Raw genomic sequence first — 17214 nt, forward strand, 5'->3', positions numbered from 1 at the left:
GGAGAACAGCCTGGGCAACATAGCAAGACTCCTCCTCTACAAATACAAATAAATCATAAAAATTACAATACAGCTGGGCACAGTGGCTCACGCCTGTAATCCCAGTACTTTGGGAGGCCAAGGTGGGCAGATCACTTGAGGTCAGGAGTTCGAGACTGGTGAAACTCCATCTCTGCTAAAAATACAAAACTTAGGCGTGGTGGTGTGTGCCTGTAATCCCAGGTACTCAGGGGGCTGAGGCAGGAGAATCACTTAAACCCAGGAGTTGGAGGTTGCAGTGAGCCAAGATCGCATGACTGCACTCAAGCCTGGGCAACAGAGCGAGACTCTGTCTCAAAAAAAAAAAAAAAATTAAAAATAAAAATAAAAATAGGCCAGTCATGCTAGCTTATGCTTGTAATCCCAGCACTTAGGGAGGCCAAAGCTGGAGGATCGCTTGAGCCCAGGAGTTTGAGACCAGCCTCTGGGCAATATACAGAGATGCTATCTCTACAAAAATACAAAAGTTAGTCACACGTGGTGGCTTGCTCCTCTAGTCCCAGATACTCAGGAGGCTGAGGTGGGATGGCTGCTCGAGCCGGAGAGTTGCAGCTTGCAGTGAGCTGAGATTGTGCCACTGCACTCCAGCCTGGGCAACACAGTGAGACCCTGTCTCAAAAATAAATAAATAAATAAATAAATAAACAAACAAAATAAAACAGTGAAGTCATGGGCCGGGCACGGTGGCTCACACCTGTAATCCCAGCACTTTGGGAAGCCAAGGTGGGTGGATTGCGAGGTCAGGAGATCGAGACCATCCTGGCCAACATGGTGAAACCTGTCTACTAAAAATACTGAAATTAGCTGGGCTTGGTGGCGCGTGCCTGTAATCCCAGCTACTTGGGGGGCTGGGGCAGGAGAATCGCTTGAACCAGGGAGGTGGAGGTTGCAGTGAGCCGGGATCGTGCCACCGCACTCCAGCCTGGTGACAGAGCGAGACTCCATCTCAAAAAAAAAAAAAAAACACCAAAACAGTGAAGTAATGTACCACATAATGAGGTTTCTGTCAACAACAAACCGCATATACAACAGTGGTCTCGTAAAATGATAATAGCGTATTTTTACTGTACCTTTTCTACGTTTAGATGTGTCTAGACATGCAAATACTTACCATTGTGTTGTAACTCCCTGCAATTTTCAGTACAGTCACATGCTGTTTAGGTTTATAGCCTAGGAGCAGAAAGCTCGACCACATAGCCTAGGTGTGTAGCAGGCTACACTATCTAGGTTTGTGTAAGCCCACTCTGTGATGTTTGCACAATGACGAAATCACCAAACAATGCCTTTCTCAGACTGTGTCCCTGTCATTAAGCAATGCACAGCTGTACTAGCTGGGAACAGGTTGGCAGGGCAGCCCTCCTCCTCCACACTGTCATTCAGGGACTCAGGCTGTTGCAACTCTGCCATCTTCAGTGTGTTTATTTCAAAGTCCCCCTGGGGATGGTCTTCATGAGGACACAGCATGGCTTGTATGGACCAGGGCTGGAAGTAACCCACTTCACTTGGCTGGCTTATTTTTCCTAGAACTTGGTGCCCTGACCACACCTAACTGCCCCTAACTATAGTCCCTGGCTGGGCAGCCACTTCTCAGCAAGGAGTCTGTCTGTTGGGTTGCAGCGAGCATGAAGCACTGGGGGACTCCAAGGTCAGAAGGCTGTCAGCACCATGGGTACCACCCCCCACCACTGCCCTGGACCTACCCCACCGCCTAATATGGATCCTAGGGGTCTCTTTGTATCCTTGAAGCCTTCCCCAAGATTTCAGGTTCAGGCCAGGTATGGTGGTTCACACCTATAATATCAGCACTTTGGGAGGCCGAGGTGGGAGGATCGCTTGAGCCTAGGAGTCCAAGACCAGCCTGAGAAACATAGTGAGACCCTGTTTCTATAAAATGTTTCAAAATGCGCCAGGTGTGGTGGTGCGTGCCTATAGTCCCAGCTACTCAGGAGGCTGAGGCAGGAGGTTTGCTTGAGCCCAGGAGGTCGAGGCTTCAATAAGCCATCATTGCACCACTGCACTCCAGCCTGGCTAGCAGAGTGAGACTCTTTCTCAAAAAAAAAAATGTATCTTGGCCGGGCGCGGTGGCTCAAGCCTGTAATCCCAGCACTTTGGGAGGCCGAGACGGGCGGATCACAAGGTCAGGAGATCGAGACCATCCTGGCTAACACGGTGAAACCCCGTCTCTACTAAAAAATACAAAAAACTAGCCGGGCGAGGTGGCGGGCGCCTGTAGTCCCAGCTACTCGGGAGGCTGAGGCAGGAGAATGGCGTAAACCCGGGAGGCGGAGCTTGCAGTGAGCTGAGATCCGGCCACTGCACTCCAGCCTGGGCCACAGAGCCAGACTCCGTCTAAAAAAAAAAAAAAAAGAAGAAGAAAAGGCCTAAGAATTTTGGCATTGGACAGGACATCCAGCCCAAAAGAGACCTCACCCGCTTTGTGAAATGGCCCCGCTATATCAGGTTGCAGCGGCAGAGAGCCATCCTCTATAAGCGACTGGAAGTGCCTCCCGCGATTAACCAGTTCACCCAGGCCCTGGACTGCCAGACAGCTTAAGCTGGCCCACAAGTACAGACCAGAGATAAAGCAAGAGAAGAAGCAGAGGCTGTTGGCCCGGGCCGTGAAGAAGGCTGCTGGCAAAGGGGATGTCCCCACTAAGAGACCACCTGTCCTTGGAGCAGGAGTTAGCACCGTCACCACCTTGGTGGAGAACAAGAAAGCTCAGCTGGTGGGGATTGCACACGACGTGGATCCCATCGAGCTGGTTGTCTTCTTGCCTACCCTGTGTCGTAAAATGGGGGTCCCTTACTGCATTATCAAGGGGAAGGCAAGACTGGGACGTCTAGTCCACAGGAAGACCTGGACCACTGTCGCCTTTACACAAGTGAACTCGGAAGACAAAGGCGCTTTGGCTAAGCAGGTGGAAGTTATCAGGACCAATTACAACAACAGATACGATGAGATCTACTGTCACTGGGGCGACAATGTCCTGGGTCCCAAGTCTGTGACTCGTATCGCCAAGCTCGAAAAGGCAAAAGCTAAAGAAGTTGCCACTAAACTGGGTTAAATGTACACTGTTGAGTTTTCTGTGCATAAAAATAATTAAAATACAAATTTTCCTTCAAAAAAAATTTATTTATTTTGTTTTATTTTTTAGTAGAGACAAGGTCTCCCTGTGTTGCCCAGGCTAGTCTCAAACTTCTGGACTCAGATGATCCTCCTGCCTCGGCCTCCCATAGTGCTGGGATTACAAGCCTGAGCTGCTACACAAGGCCCCAATTAAATGAAGGGTAACTATGTATCCAGCCAAGAACAGTGGACCTCCCAGACCCCCCTATAGTACAGGATGGCTATGTGGGATGGGGGTTCTGTAAAATTCAGTGACTTTTCCATAAAAAGTGACAGATTAGACATACACTTCCTCTGACACCCCCTGCCCCCACCTCCTGCCTGGAAGGAGGCTGTGATGCCAAGGGGCAGCAGGCATCTTTTGGGCATGTGGCTAAGAGCCCCGTAATGAGGAGGGTAGGGCTGAACCAGGAGCCTGGGTTGCCGGTGACTTCATATGGCAGCCTTCTGGTTGTGGGAGACTAGTCCCCATACGGGGAAGCCATGGGTTTCTCCAGTTTCTGTTGCAGCCTGTTCCTGACTCGGACTCACAGCCGTGGCGTGTCCCCAGTCCAACAGAGGGGTTTAGATTCTGGAAAATCAAAAACCTCAGAAATACAGACATTCATTCCTGAGGTCTCTTAGTTAGGCGGGATCCACTTGGGCCCAGCATAGAGACTGTGAACCCCACCTCCCCACCCACCCCCCCTACCATTCATGACAGCATTTGCCAATTCCAGTGAGAGAGGTCCTGGACCCCGGTGTTCTGGCTTTTTTGCTTGTTTGTGTTTTGAGACGGAGTCTCTCTCTGTCACCCAGGCTGGAGTGCAGTGGCACCATCTTGGCTCACTGCAACCTCCACCTCCCAAGTTCAAGTGATTCTCCTGCCTCAGCGTCCCAAGTAGCTGGGATTACAGGCACCCGTCACCACGCCCACCTGATCTCAGGTGATCCACCTGCCTTGGCCTCCCAAAGTGCTGGGATTACACATGTGAGATGCTGCGCCTGGCCTTTTTTTTTCTGAGACTCACTCAGTCACCCAGGCTGCAGTGTAGTGGTACAGTCACAGCTCACTGCAGCCTCAACCTCCCAGGCTCAAGCAATCTTCCCACTTTAACCCCCCAAGTAGCTGGGACTACAGGTATGAGCCACCGCGCCCTGGCCTGTTTTGTTTGTTTAAACAGCTTTATCAAGGTATAATCTACACACCATGAAACTCACCCTTTGTTTTCTTTTCTTTTTTTATTTTTTCTTTTTCTTTTTTTTATTATACTTTAAGTTCTAGGGTACATGTGCATAACGTGCAGGTTTGTTACATATGTATACTTGTGCCATGTTGGTGTGCTGCACCCATCAACTCATCAGCACCCATCAACTCGTCATTTACATCAGGTATAACTCCCAATGCAATCCCTCCCCCCTCCTCCCTCCCCGTGATAGGCCCCGGTGTGTGATGTTCCCCTTCCCGAGTCCAAGTGATCTCATTGTTCAGTTCCCACCTATGAGTGAGAACATGCGGTGTTTGGTTTTCTGTTCTTGCGATAGTTTGCTGAGAATGATGGTTTCCAGCTGCATCCATGTCCCTACAAAGGACACAAACTCATCCTTTTTTATGGCTGCATAGTATTCCATGGTGTATATGTGCCACATTTTCTTAATCCAGTCTGTCACTGATGGACATTTCGGTTGATTCTAAGTCTTTGCTATTATGAATAGTGCTGCAATAAACATACGTGTGCATGTGTCTTTATAGCAGCATGATTTATAATCCTTTGGGTATATACCCAGTAATGGGATGGCTGGGTCATATGGTACTTCTAGTTCTAGATCCTTGAGGAATTGCCATACTGTTTTCCATAATGGTTGAACTAGTTTACAATCCCACCAACAGTGGAAAAGTGTTCCTGTTTCTCCACATCCTCTCCAGCACCTGTTGTTTCCTGACTTTTTAATGATTGTCATTCTAACTGGTGTGAGATGGTATCTCATTGTGGTTTTGATTTGCATTTCTCTGATGGCCAGTGATGATGAGCATTTTTTCATGTGTCTGTTGGCTGTATGAATGTCCTCTTTTGAGACATGTCTATTCACATCCTTTGCCCACTTTTTGATGGGGTTGTTTGTTTTTTCTTGTAAATTTGTTTGAGTTCTTTGTAGGTTCTGGATATTAGCCCTTTGTCAGATGAGTAGATTGCAAAAATGTTCTCCCATTCTGTAGGTTGCCTGTTCACTCTGATGGTAGTCTATTTTGCTGTGCAGAAGCTCTTTAGTTTAATTAGATCCCATTTGTCAATTTTGGCTTTTGTTGCCGTTGCTTTTGGTGTTTTAGACATGAAGTCCTTGCCCATGCCTATGTCCTGAATGGTATTACCTAGGTTTTCTTCTAGGGTTTTTATGGTATTAGGTCTAACATTTAAGTCTCTAATCCATCTTGAATTAATTATATTTTTTATTTTTTAATTTTTTTGAGACAGAGTCTCGCTCTGGCACCCAGGCTGGAGTGCAGTGGCATGATCTCAGCTCACTGCAACTTCTGCCTCCTGGGTTCAAGCGATTCTTCTGCCTCAGCCTCCTGAGTAGCTGGGACTACAGGTGCCTGCCACCACACCTGGCTAATTTTTGTATTTTTAGTAGAGATGGGGTTTCACCATGTTGGTCACAATGGTCTCAATCTCCTGACCTCGTGATCCACCTGCCTCAGCCTCCCAAAGTGCTGGTATTACAGGCATGAGCCACTGCGCCCGGCCGAAACTCACCCATTTTAAGGGTAAGATTTGATGATTTTCAGTAAACTGACATGGTTATGCAACCATCTCCACATTCCAGTTTCAGAACATTTCCATCATCTCCAAAAGATCCCTCACATTCATTTGCAGTGACTCTCCATTCGCCTCCTTCCTTCATCCCCTAAAAATCACTGATCTCAATAGATTTCTGCCTCAATAGATTGCATTATTTGAGCATTTCATATAAATGGAGTCATACAATGCATGGTCCATTTTATTGCATGAATATCTCATTCCTTTTTTTTTTTTTTTTTTTTTTGTGACAAGGTCTGGCTCTGTCACCCAGGCTGGAGTGCAGTGACACGCTTTCTGCTCACTGCAACCTCAACCCCACCCCCGTCCAGTAGCTGGGACTACAGGGACACGCCACCATGCCGGGCTAATTTTTGTGTTTTTTGACTGGGTGCAGTGTTCATGCCTGTAATCCCAGCACTTTGGGAGACAGAAGTGGGTGGATAGCTTGAGGTCAGGAGTTTGAGACCAGCCTGGGCAACATAGTGAGACGTCATCTCTACAAAACATACAAAAATTAGCTGAGCGTGGCAGAAAAAATAAAAATATTAAAATTCTTTTGTGATGTTTTTGTAGAGAAGGGGTTTCACCATGTTGCCCAGTTTGGTCTTGAACTCCTGGGTTCAAGCGATGAGTAGCCTCCCAGAGTGCTGGGAATACAGATGTGTAAGCCACTGTACCTGGCCTATGTTTAACTTTTTAAGAAACTGCCTGGGTGGCCGGGCGTGGTGGCTCACGCCTGTAATCCCAGCACTTTGGGAGGCCAAGGCAGGTGGATCACGAGGTCAGGAGTTCGAGACCATCCTGGCCAACATGGTGAAACCCCATCTCTACTAAAAATACAAAAAATTAGCTGGGCGTGGTGGTGCGTGCCTGTAGTCCCAGCTACCCGAGAGGCTGAGGCAGGAGAAGTGCTTGAAACCAGAGGGCGGAGGTTGCAGTGAGCCAAGATCGCACCACTGTACTCCAGCCTGGGCAACACGAGCAAAACTCCATCTCAAAAAGAAAAGAAAAAGAAAAAGATACCATCCTCTTTTGTGAGTCAAGTCATTTTCCACTGGCTTCTCTACCTTTCCCCTTTTGATTGGCAGGAGGGTTCTCTACCTTTCCCTTTTTGATTGGCAGGAGGTCTCTGTATGTCCAGAATTTGAGTTATTTGTTGGATTAATGTATTGCCATCAATTTTCCACTGGGTTCTCTACCTTTCCCCTTTTGATTGGCAGGAGGTCTCTGTATGTCCAGAATTTGAGTTATTTGTCAGATTGATGTATTGCAATAAATTTTCCACTGGGTTCTCCACCTTTCCCCTTTTGATAGGCAGGAGGGTTCCTCTACCTTTCCCCTTTTGATTGGCAGGAGGTCTCTGTATGTCCTGCATTTGAGTTATTTGTCGGATTGATATATTGCAAATGGCTTCTTCCAGTCTATGATTTGCCTTTTCCCTCTCTTGCTGGCATGTTTTGAAGAATGAAAGTTTTTTTTTTGTTTGTTTGTTTTTTTATTTGAGACAGAGTCTTGATCTATTGTCCAGGCCTGAGTGCAGTGGCACCATCACAACTCACTACAGCCTTCAACTCTCGGGCTTACATGATCCTCGTAGCTCAGCCTGCTGAGTAGCTGGGAGGCGGAGGTTGCAGTGAGCCAAGGTTGCACCACTGCACTCCAGCCTGGGCGACAGAGCGAGACTATATTTCAAAAAACAACAAACAAAAAAGAAGTTCAAGACAAGCCTGACCAACATGACGAAACCCCATCTCTAATAATTTTTTTTTTTAATTAGCCTGGCATGGCGGCAGGTGCACCACCATACCCAGCTAATTTTATTTATTTTTTGTAGAGATAAGGTTTCACCATGTTGCCCAGTATGGTCTTGAACTCCTTCTCTGAAGCAATCCTCCCACCTTGGCCTCCCAAAGCACAGAGTTTATAGGCATGAGCCAGTACACCCAGCCTCCTACTTTTTTGTTTTTATATAAAAGTGTTATATTTGTGCCTCTCATATTTTGATCAGCAATCCCTGTGGAATAAATTTTTGTGTATTATGTGAGGTAGATGTTAAAGTTTATTTTTTTGTCTGCGCATATTCAGGTGATCCAATGACATGTCTGGAAAAGGCCATTCTTATCCCGCTGCACCACAGTGTCACTTTCGTCACAAGTCATATGACTGTGCATGTGTGAATATTTCTGGATTCTCTACACTTTACCATTGGCCTGTCTATTCATGTTGAAATGCCACCCTGTTTTGATGATTATAGCTTTATGATAGCTTTATATCCGGTACTGTAAGGTTTCCAGTTTTTCTCTTCAATGTTACTATTCTTGGCCCTTTGCGTTTCCATACACTTTTTTTTTTTCTTTTTTTTGAGACAGAATTTCACTCGTCACCAAGGCTGGAGTGCAGTGGCGTGATCTTGGCTTACTGCAACCTCTGCCTCCCAAGTTCAAGCTATTCTTCTGCCTCAGCCTCCCTATTAGCTGGGATTATAGGTGCCCGTCACCATGCCTGGCTAATTTTTTTGCATTTTTAGTAGAGATGGGTTTTTGCCATGTTGGCCAGGCTGGTCTTGAACTCCTGACCTCATGTGATCCGCCTGCCTCAGCCTCCCAAAGTGCTGGGATTACAGGTGTGAGCCACCGCGCCTGGCCTGCATTTTTTTTTTTTTTTTTTTTTGAGATGGAGTCTCGCTCTATCACCCAGGCTGGAGTGCAGTGGCCAGATCTCAGTTCACTGCAAGCTCCGCCTCCCGGGTTTACGCCATTCTCCTGCCTCAGCCTCCTGAGTAGCTGGGACTACAGGCGCCCGCCACCATGCCCAGCTAGTTTTTTTGTATTTTTAGTAGAGACGGGGTTTCACCGTGTTAGCCAGGATGGTCTCGATCTTCTGACCTCATGATCCACCCATCTCGGCCTCCCAAAGTGCTGGGATTACAGGCTTGAGCCACTGCGCCCGGCCCAGATTTTTTTTTTTTTTAATTAATTTTTTTTTTTGAGATGGAGTCTCGCTCTGTCACCCAGCTGGAGTGCAATCTCGGCTCACTGCAACCTCCACCTCCTGGGTTCATGCAATTCTCCTTCCTAAGCCTCCTGAGTAGCTGGGATTACAGGTGCATGCTACCACACCTGGCTAATGTTTTTATTTTTTCATTAGAGACAGGGTTTCACCATGTTGGCCAGGCTGGTCTCAAACTCCTGACCTCAGGTGATCCGCCTGCCTTGGCCTGTCAACGTACTGGGATTGCAGGTGTGATCTATCACACCCGGCAAGAAAACCAATTTCTAACAGGTTGTGGCAGCAGGCACCTTTAGTCCCAGCTACTCAGGAGGCTGAGGTGGGAGGATCTCTTGAGCTCAGGAGATCAAGGCTATAGTGAGCCATAATTGTGCTATTGCACTCCAGCTTGGGTGAGAGAGTGAGACTTCAACTCTTAAAAAAAAAAAAAAGAAAGAAAAAACAGTTATTATGTTCAAACAACTACATTGTGTATGTACAATTAAAATAATTTATAAACAAACTATATGACTAAGAAGAATAAGAACTAATTAGGCTGGGCATGGCGGTTCATGCCTGTAATCCCAGCACTTTGGGAGGCCAAGGCAGGTGGATCACTTGAGCCTGGGAGTTCGAGACCAGCCTGAACAACATGGCGAAACCCTGTCTTTACAGAAAATTACAAAACTTAGCCAGGCATGGTGTTGCATCCCTGCAGTCCCAGCTACTCAGGAGGCTGAGGTGGGTGGATCACTTGAGACTGCAGTAAGCTATGATTGTACCACTGCACTCCAGCCTGGGTGACAGACTGAGACCTTGTCTCAAAAAAAAAAAAAAGTAAGAATTAATTTATCAAGATCACTGGATATAAGGTACAGAAATCAATTTATTGCTATAATCAGTACCAGCAACAAACAAATAGAAAATGAAATTTGAAATGTTGCCATCAAAATAGTATCAAAATATCTAATGCATAGGAATAAACTGAATTTATATGCAGGTATCTATTCTGTAAACTACAAAACATTATTGAGATAAATTCCTTAAAGACCTAAATGAAGAGAATACCATGTTCATGGATTGCATTGACAGGAAAATCTTTTCCTCTACTAATCTAGATCCCTGTTGTTGGGAACCTGTGAATTGATTAACAATAGACAGATCAACAGGTGGAGAGAAAAAGTTTGTTTACACATTAGGCAAGGGAACTCTGTAATGAGTAACTCATTGAATAGCTGGAAGTAAAGGTTTATTTACCGACTTAAGAAAAAGGGGTTCAGGCTGGGCGCAGTGGCTCACGCCTGTAATCCCAGCACTTTGGAAGGCCAAGGCAGGGGATCACGAGGTCAGGAGTTCAAGACAAGCCTGGCCAACATAGTGAAACCCCATCTCTACTAAAACTACAAAAATTAGCCGGGCATGGTGGTGCGTGCCTGTAGTCCCAGCTACTTGGGAGGCTGAGGCAGGAGAATCGCTTGAACCTGGGAGGCAGAGGTTGTGGTGAGCCGAGATCACGCCACTGCACTCCAGCCTGGGCAACAGAGCAAGATTCCATCTCAAAAAAAAAAAAGAAAAGAAAAAGGGGTTCAGTAGAAAAGTATGGATAGTTCTATTATTTTCTTTACTTTTCTTTTTTTTTTTTTGAGACAGAGTTTTGCTCTTGTCGCCAGGCTGGAGTGTGATGGCACGATCTCGGCTCACTACAACCTCCACTTCCCAGGTTCAAGCGATTCTCCTGCTTCAGCCTCGCAAGTACTGGGATTACAGGCAGCCGCCACCATGTCTGGCTAATTTTTGTATTTTTAGTAGAGATGGGGTTTAATTATGTTGGCTAGGCTGGTCTGGAACTCCTGACCTCAGGTGATCCGCCTCAGCCTCCCAAAGTGCTGGGATTACAGGCATGAGCCGCAGTGCCTGGCCTCTATTGTTTTCCTGTGTGATTTTTAATTCTAATAGAGATGGACAGTCTGTCTCCTTTCTGGAATTTGCAGAAAACTCCCTCAGAGGGGGTTAATGGCAGTTGTATTTTCAGGAGGCTCTCCTTTAGTTCAGTAAGAGAAGTTTAGAGAACATATCAAGTGTTTTCACTGTAAAGTAATCTTTGTGCCAAAGCTGTGGATTCCTTCATTTGGAAGGTTCAATATTGTAAAGATATCATCTTATAAACTGATTTATAGATTCAAGTCAATCCCAATTCTATGCCAAAAGGTGTGTGTTTGTATATTTGTGCATGTGCATGTGTGTGCAAACTGACAAACTGATTGTAGAATTCACATGGATTGAGTCTGACTTATCTCCAGGCCAGAGTCAGAGGTGACAACCTGCCCACTGCTTAACGGTGGCTGTGGTGGACACATTTTATTTTGTAAAAATACAAAAACTAGCTGGGCGTGGTGGCACATGCCTGTAATCCCAGCTACTGGGGAGGCTGAGGCAGGAGAATCGCTTGAGCCTGGGAGGCAGAGATTGCAGTGAGTGGAGATAGTGTCATTGCACTCCAGCCTGGGGGAGAAGAGCAAAACTCCATCTCAAAAATAAAAATAAAAATAAAAATAATCCTAGGGCTGGGCACAGTGGCTCATGCTTGCAATCAGCACTTTAGGAGGCTGTGAGGCTGTGGTGGGAGGATTGCTTGAGGCTGGGAGTTTGAGACAAGGGTGGACAACATAGTAAGACCCCATCTCTTTTAAAAAATAAAATAATTTTAAAGCCCAATGAACACTAAACTTCCCTGTATGTTTGGACATTTTATAATCAAATTTTAAATAAAGACTATGAAAATCAGGGGAAAAAATAAGTTCTGAAAAGTCAACAAAACCTCCCACTGGTGTAACAAAAAGGAGCAATGAAAAAAACAGGAAAGGCAAATGAGATCAGTGCAAGGTGGCATTCCAGACTGGGAAGGGGTAGGGGAAAGGTAGGAGAAAATGGAGAGGAGGCAACGGATAAGACACAGTTAGGGGGTCACCGAGACCACCCTCACTTCTGATATTTACTGCAAGCCCAGGAGTCTCCAAGACCACCATCAGTTTCAGTAATTTGCTAGAAAGACTCACAGAACTCACTAGGGTCAGTTATTCTCATGGTTGTGGCTCATTACAGTGAAAAGAATCAGATTACAATCAGCCCAGGGAAGAAGTCCATGGGTCCAGGAGAGTTCCAAGTGCCAGTTTAATACCTGGTGCAGTTGTGGACAGCACTAACTTCTCCCAGTAATGATGAGAGACATGATATCACCCATCAGGGAAGTCTCCCTGAGCCTCGGTGTCCAGGGTTTTTAGTAGGGATAGGCATGTGGATAAGGCTGACCACTTGTGTGGCTCCCCTTAGATTCTAGCCCCTCCAGAGGTTAAGCTGATACCACATGGCCCAAAGCCCCTACCATAAATCACCACTATTAGCACAAACCATTTGGTGTGGCCCAAGTCCCCAGTTCAGGCTGTACATTCCAAGAACTAAAAAATTACCTCCCAGGAGTAAAAGGCAAAGGTCAGACCTCTATTTGGGTGAGGTTAATCCTTTACTGAGCAGACAAGAAAAATTCAAGGGCTAAAGAGAGAAACAGGATTTGGATAGAAGATAGTTTAAAGTAGTTTAAAGTAAGGGGAATGAGAAAAGCATCCATCTTGGTGTAATGTCAGTGCCACAGGGGTGACAACAAGCCCCTCTGCCTTTATACATCATGGAACCAGGCCACCAAACTGCTGAGGAATAGGATTTAGAACTAGTCATTCTGGGGCTAGAATTTATCATCTAATCTAATGTGAAGGTGGAAAAAGATATTTCAGATATTCAAGGACTCAAAACACTGAGGTACTAAGCATCCTTTCTGCGAAAGGTATTTAGGGATATACTCCAGGAAAACTAGAATGAAATTCAACAAAGAGAATGCAAGTTTCTCAAAACAGGAGGAGCGATATGAAGGAGAACAGTCCTGCAGCAGCCCAGAGAACAGCCAGTGTATCCATGAGTATTTATTTAATAAACAGAATAGGAGCAAACATCTGGATGATCTTAGTCCCATGGTGAATTTTTGTGGGTTGCATAGTTTGAGAATCATCATTCTAGGAAAAACTAAAACCTTCATACAGTAACATCAAAGTTGAAATAAAAGAAAACAAAAATGTGGCACGATATGAAGTAGTGAGTACAGCTGGTATTTAATGATAATGCTTCACACACCACTGGTTTAGTGAAATAAAAATACATCTTCATTATGGATCTACAGGATTAATATTTCCATAACCTTCATATTTTACATTGTCTATATTTTCAATTTCAGGCAGCACAAAGCATTGCACAAAGCAATTACATAGGTTACTAATAAACAGTAAAAAAAAATAGTCTGGGCGTGGTGGCTCATGCCTATAATCCAGCACTTTGGGAGGCTGAGGCAGGTGGATCACTTGAGGTCAGGAGTTCGAGACCAGCCTGACCAACATAGTGAAACCCTGTCTCTACTAAAAATACAAAAAAAAAAAGGTAGCTGACATGATGTCGCATGCCATTGATCCAAGCTACTTGGGAGGTTAAGGCACCAGAATGGCTTGAATGTGGGAGGCAAAGGCTGCAGCGAGCCGAGATCACACCACTGCACTCCAGTCTGGGGGACAGAGTGAGACTGTCTCAAAATAAATAAATAAATAATAAATAAATAAATAAAGGCTGGGCGTGGTGGCTCACATTTGTAATCCTAGCAGTTTGGGAGGCTGAGGCAGATGGATCATTTGAGGTCAGGAGTTCGAGACCAGCCTGGCCAAGATGGTGAAAACCCGTCCCTACTGAAAATACAAAAATTAGCTGGAAATTGCTTGAACCTGGGAGGTGGAGGTTGCAGTGAGCTGAGATGGTGCCACTGCACTACAACCTGGGCAACAGAGCAAGGCCCCATCTCAATAAAAAAAAAAACTATACATACATAAATAAAAATAAACAGTAAAAGAATAAAAATAAAAACTACTTGTAAAAATTGGGAGGGGAAAGGGAAGGAGGTAGAATATGTGACGAATTCCATGTAGTTCATGAGGTTGGAGGGGAATGCAGTGAAAAATCAAGTTACAATTTTTTTTTTTTTTTTGAAATAGAGTCTCGCTCTGTTGGAGTACAGTGACATGATCTCGGCTCACTGCAGCCGCTGCCTCCCGGTTTCAAGCGATTCTCCTGCCTCAGCCTCCAGAGTAGCTGGTATTAGAGGCACGTGCCATCACGCCCGAGTAATTTTTGTATTTTTAGTAGAGTGGGGGTTTCGCCATGTTGGCCAGGTTGGTCTCGAGCTTCTGACCTCAACTGAGCCACCTGTCTCAGCCTCTCAAAGTGCTGGGATTACAGGCGTGAGCCACCGCGCCCAGCGAAGTATGAATTTTTGATGGAATTAAGAGTTAGCCTCCGGGCTATGCACACCTGTAGACCCAGCACTTTGGGTGGCTTTGGCAGGAAGATCACTTGAGCCCAGGAGTTCAAGACCAGCCTGGACAACGCAAGGAGACCCCGTTTCTACCAAAAAAATTTAATAATTAGCCAGGCATGATGGCGCGCACACGTTGTCCCAGTTACTCTGGAGGCTGAGGCAGGAGGAGGAGGCCCAGGAATTTGAGGCTGCAGTGAGCCGTGATCTCGGCACTGCACTCCAGCCTGGACGATAGAGCGAAACCCTGGCTCAAAAGAAGAAAAAGAAATAAAACAAAAGAGCATCAGCATCTTCTGTGTTTATAAAGATGCAAAAGCTGACACTCCACCTTCACGTGAGTAAGTCATTAGTTAAGCAAGTTTTCCCTAGAGGATTCTGGGTGTGAGGCCTGCGCTTGTCTTCGTTAAGGCTCCCCCTCCAGCACGCGTCCGATTGTGGTGACCACATCCCCATTGCTACATCGGGGACATCGAGGCACAGAGGGGCTGAGCTTGCAGGAGGCTACCCTGCAAAAGATCCCTGACTCCAGTCTTTCCCCGCAGTGTACCACTGGCTGGAGATGCGGACCAAAATGCGCATCATGGGCTTCAATGCCGCTGCCGTCAAGCCGCTGAACGAGGGGGCAGCCGCCGAGCTGGGCGCGGAGCTGCTGGGTGAGGGCATCATCTTCATCACCGCCTGCAGCTGCCTGATGCTGGAGTACTGGCGCCACCAGTTGAAGCAGCGCCGCAAGGAAAAGGAGCGACGCATTGCTAGGGAGTCGCTGCAGGGCGAGGTGGGCCACTTGGGGCTGGCGCTCGAGGAGCTGCAGACGCAGGTGCAGGCCACGCAGATGCAGCTCGCCCTGGAGGAGCTGCGCGCTCAGCTGCAAGAGGTGCGAGCCCACCTCTGCCTCCGAGACCCGCCGCCTGCGCCCCCAGTTGTGCCGGCGTCGGAGAAATAGGAGGTCTCGGGGCCCTGGTCTTGGAGGTGACTACTGCCTGGACTGCGAAGTCTCCGTCTTGGCCTATTCTCCGCACTGTCCCATCCTGGACAGGCCCAGCTGACACCACCCAGTCCTTCGAGGGCGCCGCAGAGATGCTGGGCTGAAGCCGACCAACCTCCCTACTAAACTGCCCCAGTGGTACCTTCCACTGGGACTCCCCGCCTCCTGCAGGTGGAACGTTCCAAGAAGGACCCCGCCCTCTCCCACCCCGCCCCTGCCAGCGCATTGGTTGAGCACTTTGGAGAGGCAGCGTCTTTTATCAGACCCCACCTCCATCCGGCTAGGTAGGCCAGCAGGACGTCCACCACTTTTGGCAAAAGAAAATTGGATTCTGCACCTGGATTTAGCCACCTCTCATTCTGTCACCCGCACCCTCACTCACCTGAGTGGAGCCTTCCCCTAGGACGCTTATCTTTTGCACCAAACACCCACTACCTCCACCTCATTGGTACAGACCATTGTAAAGATGCACAAAGTTCGTACGGACTTCCTGACTCGCCCCCTTCCATCTACCTCAGTCTTAGGGGGAAGGGAGGTGGGGGTGAATCCTGCACAGTGTTAGCTCCAATAAGTCACCACCCTGTGGCTCCTGACCTTAATCCATCTTAGTACCTGCCATTGGCATCCTCCCCTCCCTGAGTGGATCGATCCAACAGAACCCCCCTCTTCTTCCACCTATGGCGCACCCTACTGGCATGGCTATGCTGGGTCTTCCAGGGCGACGCCTCCCAGCCTGGCATTCTGTAGTCTGTTCCAGCAGGACGTGGCCTTTTGGGAGGAAAAACCCATCTTGACCAGGGCTAGTCCATTCTAGCTCACCAGTCCCCAGTCCTGGACCTACTGCTACTGTCCTTTTATCTGGTCATCCCTCGCTGTCCTCTTCAGTTGCCTTTGCTAGGGACCGGCCTATCCCTCTACTACCTAAGTCATCGTCAGTTCGCCCAACTTCCCTCCAAATCTGCCCCTCAGAGTACTCAGGGATCGCCCTTTCTTCCTGCCTTTGGACTGGCCCAGGTCTCCCTCCGCCCTCCTTCATGCAAAGGCCTCCTCCAGGGGGACTACCCGTCCCTCAGCCCTGAGGTCCCCCTGTCCAAGCGGGATATTCCACCAGGCCATATGACCTACCCACCCGACAACTGAAGGGGGCGTGGGTGAGCTCTGTGACTCTGAATGCTACTTTTTACATACACTGTCAGCGTGTTATAATTAAAGGAGCTCTGGGGTAAAGATCTTAAGAATGTGTCTTAGAACCATGATGTGCGTCTGCAAAATGTCATTGAAATTAGGAAAGAAGGTCGGACACAGTGGCTCACGCCTGCAATTCCAGCACTTTAGGAGGCCAAAGCAGGAGGACTGCTCGAGGCCAGGAGTTAGAGACCAGTCTGGGCAACATAACAAGACCACATCTCTACGAAAAACAAAAATATTAGCTGGGCGTCGTAGCAAGCGCCTGTAGTCCCAGCTACTTCGGAGGCTGAGGCAGGAGGATCCCTTGAGCCCAGGAATTCAAGGCTGCAGTGAGCTGTGATCCTGCCACTACACTCTGGCCTGGGTGAAAGAGCAAGACCCCAACACATTAAAAAAAAAAAAAAAAAAAAAGGAAAGAAGCTGGGAGAGTGGTAGAGTAGAGGCAGAGAATCATCTTATGAGCCCTTTCCCAAATCAGAAACTGAGGCCTGGAGTAAGCAAATGGACTTGCCCAAGGCCACACAAAGTGAGGCTTCTTCTGCCCCTCCTCCCCCCAGGGTGGTGAAGGGCAGGATGGGATGGGGAGGAAATGGCCTCCTAAGGGGCATGAGGAGGGAGGCTAGAGGGGCCAGAGATCATCCTGGCTGCGGGCCTGAGGATGTGGGAGCAGGTACAATGTGCAGGGTGGGAAGGAAGATGA

At 47.4% G+C, this 17214-nt stretch overlaps 1 protein-coding gene across 1 annotated transcript in view; it reads left to right on the forward strand.

The window, feature by feature from the left end:
- The window catches only part of OPA3 (outer mitochondrial membrane lipid metabolism regulator OPA3), a 57681-nt gene extending 41120 nt beyond the window's left edge, over positions 1–16561 (forward strand). Inside the window, exon 2 of the mRNA XM_017952526.3 lies at positions 14884–16561. Coding sequence (XP_017808015.1) covers positions 14884–15284 — 401 coding nt within the window. The 3' untranslated portion in view covers positions 15285–16561. The remainder of the gene's footprint in view (positions 1–14883) is intronic.
- Positions 16562–17214: the final 653 nt, after the last annotated feature.

This window comes from Papio anubis, chromosome 20 (genome assembly GCF_008728515.1).
Source record: "Papio anubis isolate 15944 chromosome 20, Panubis1.0, whole genome shotgun sequence".
NCBI lineage: Eukaryota > Metazoa > Chordata > Mammalia > Primates > Cercopithecidae > Papio > Papio anubis.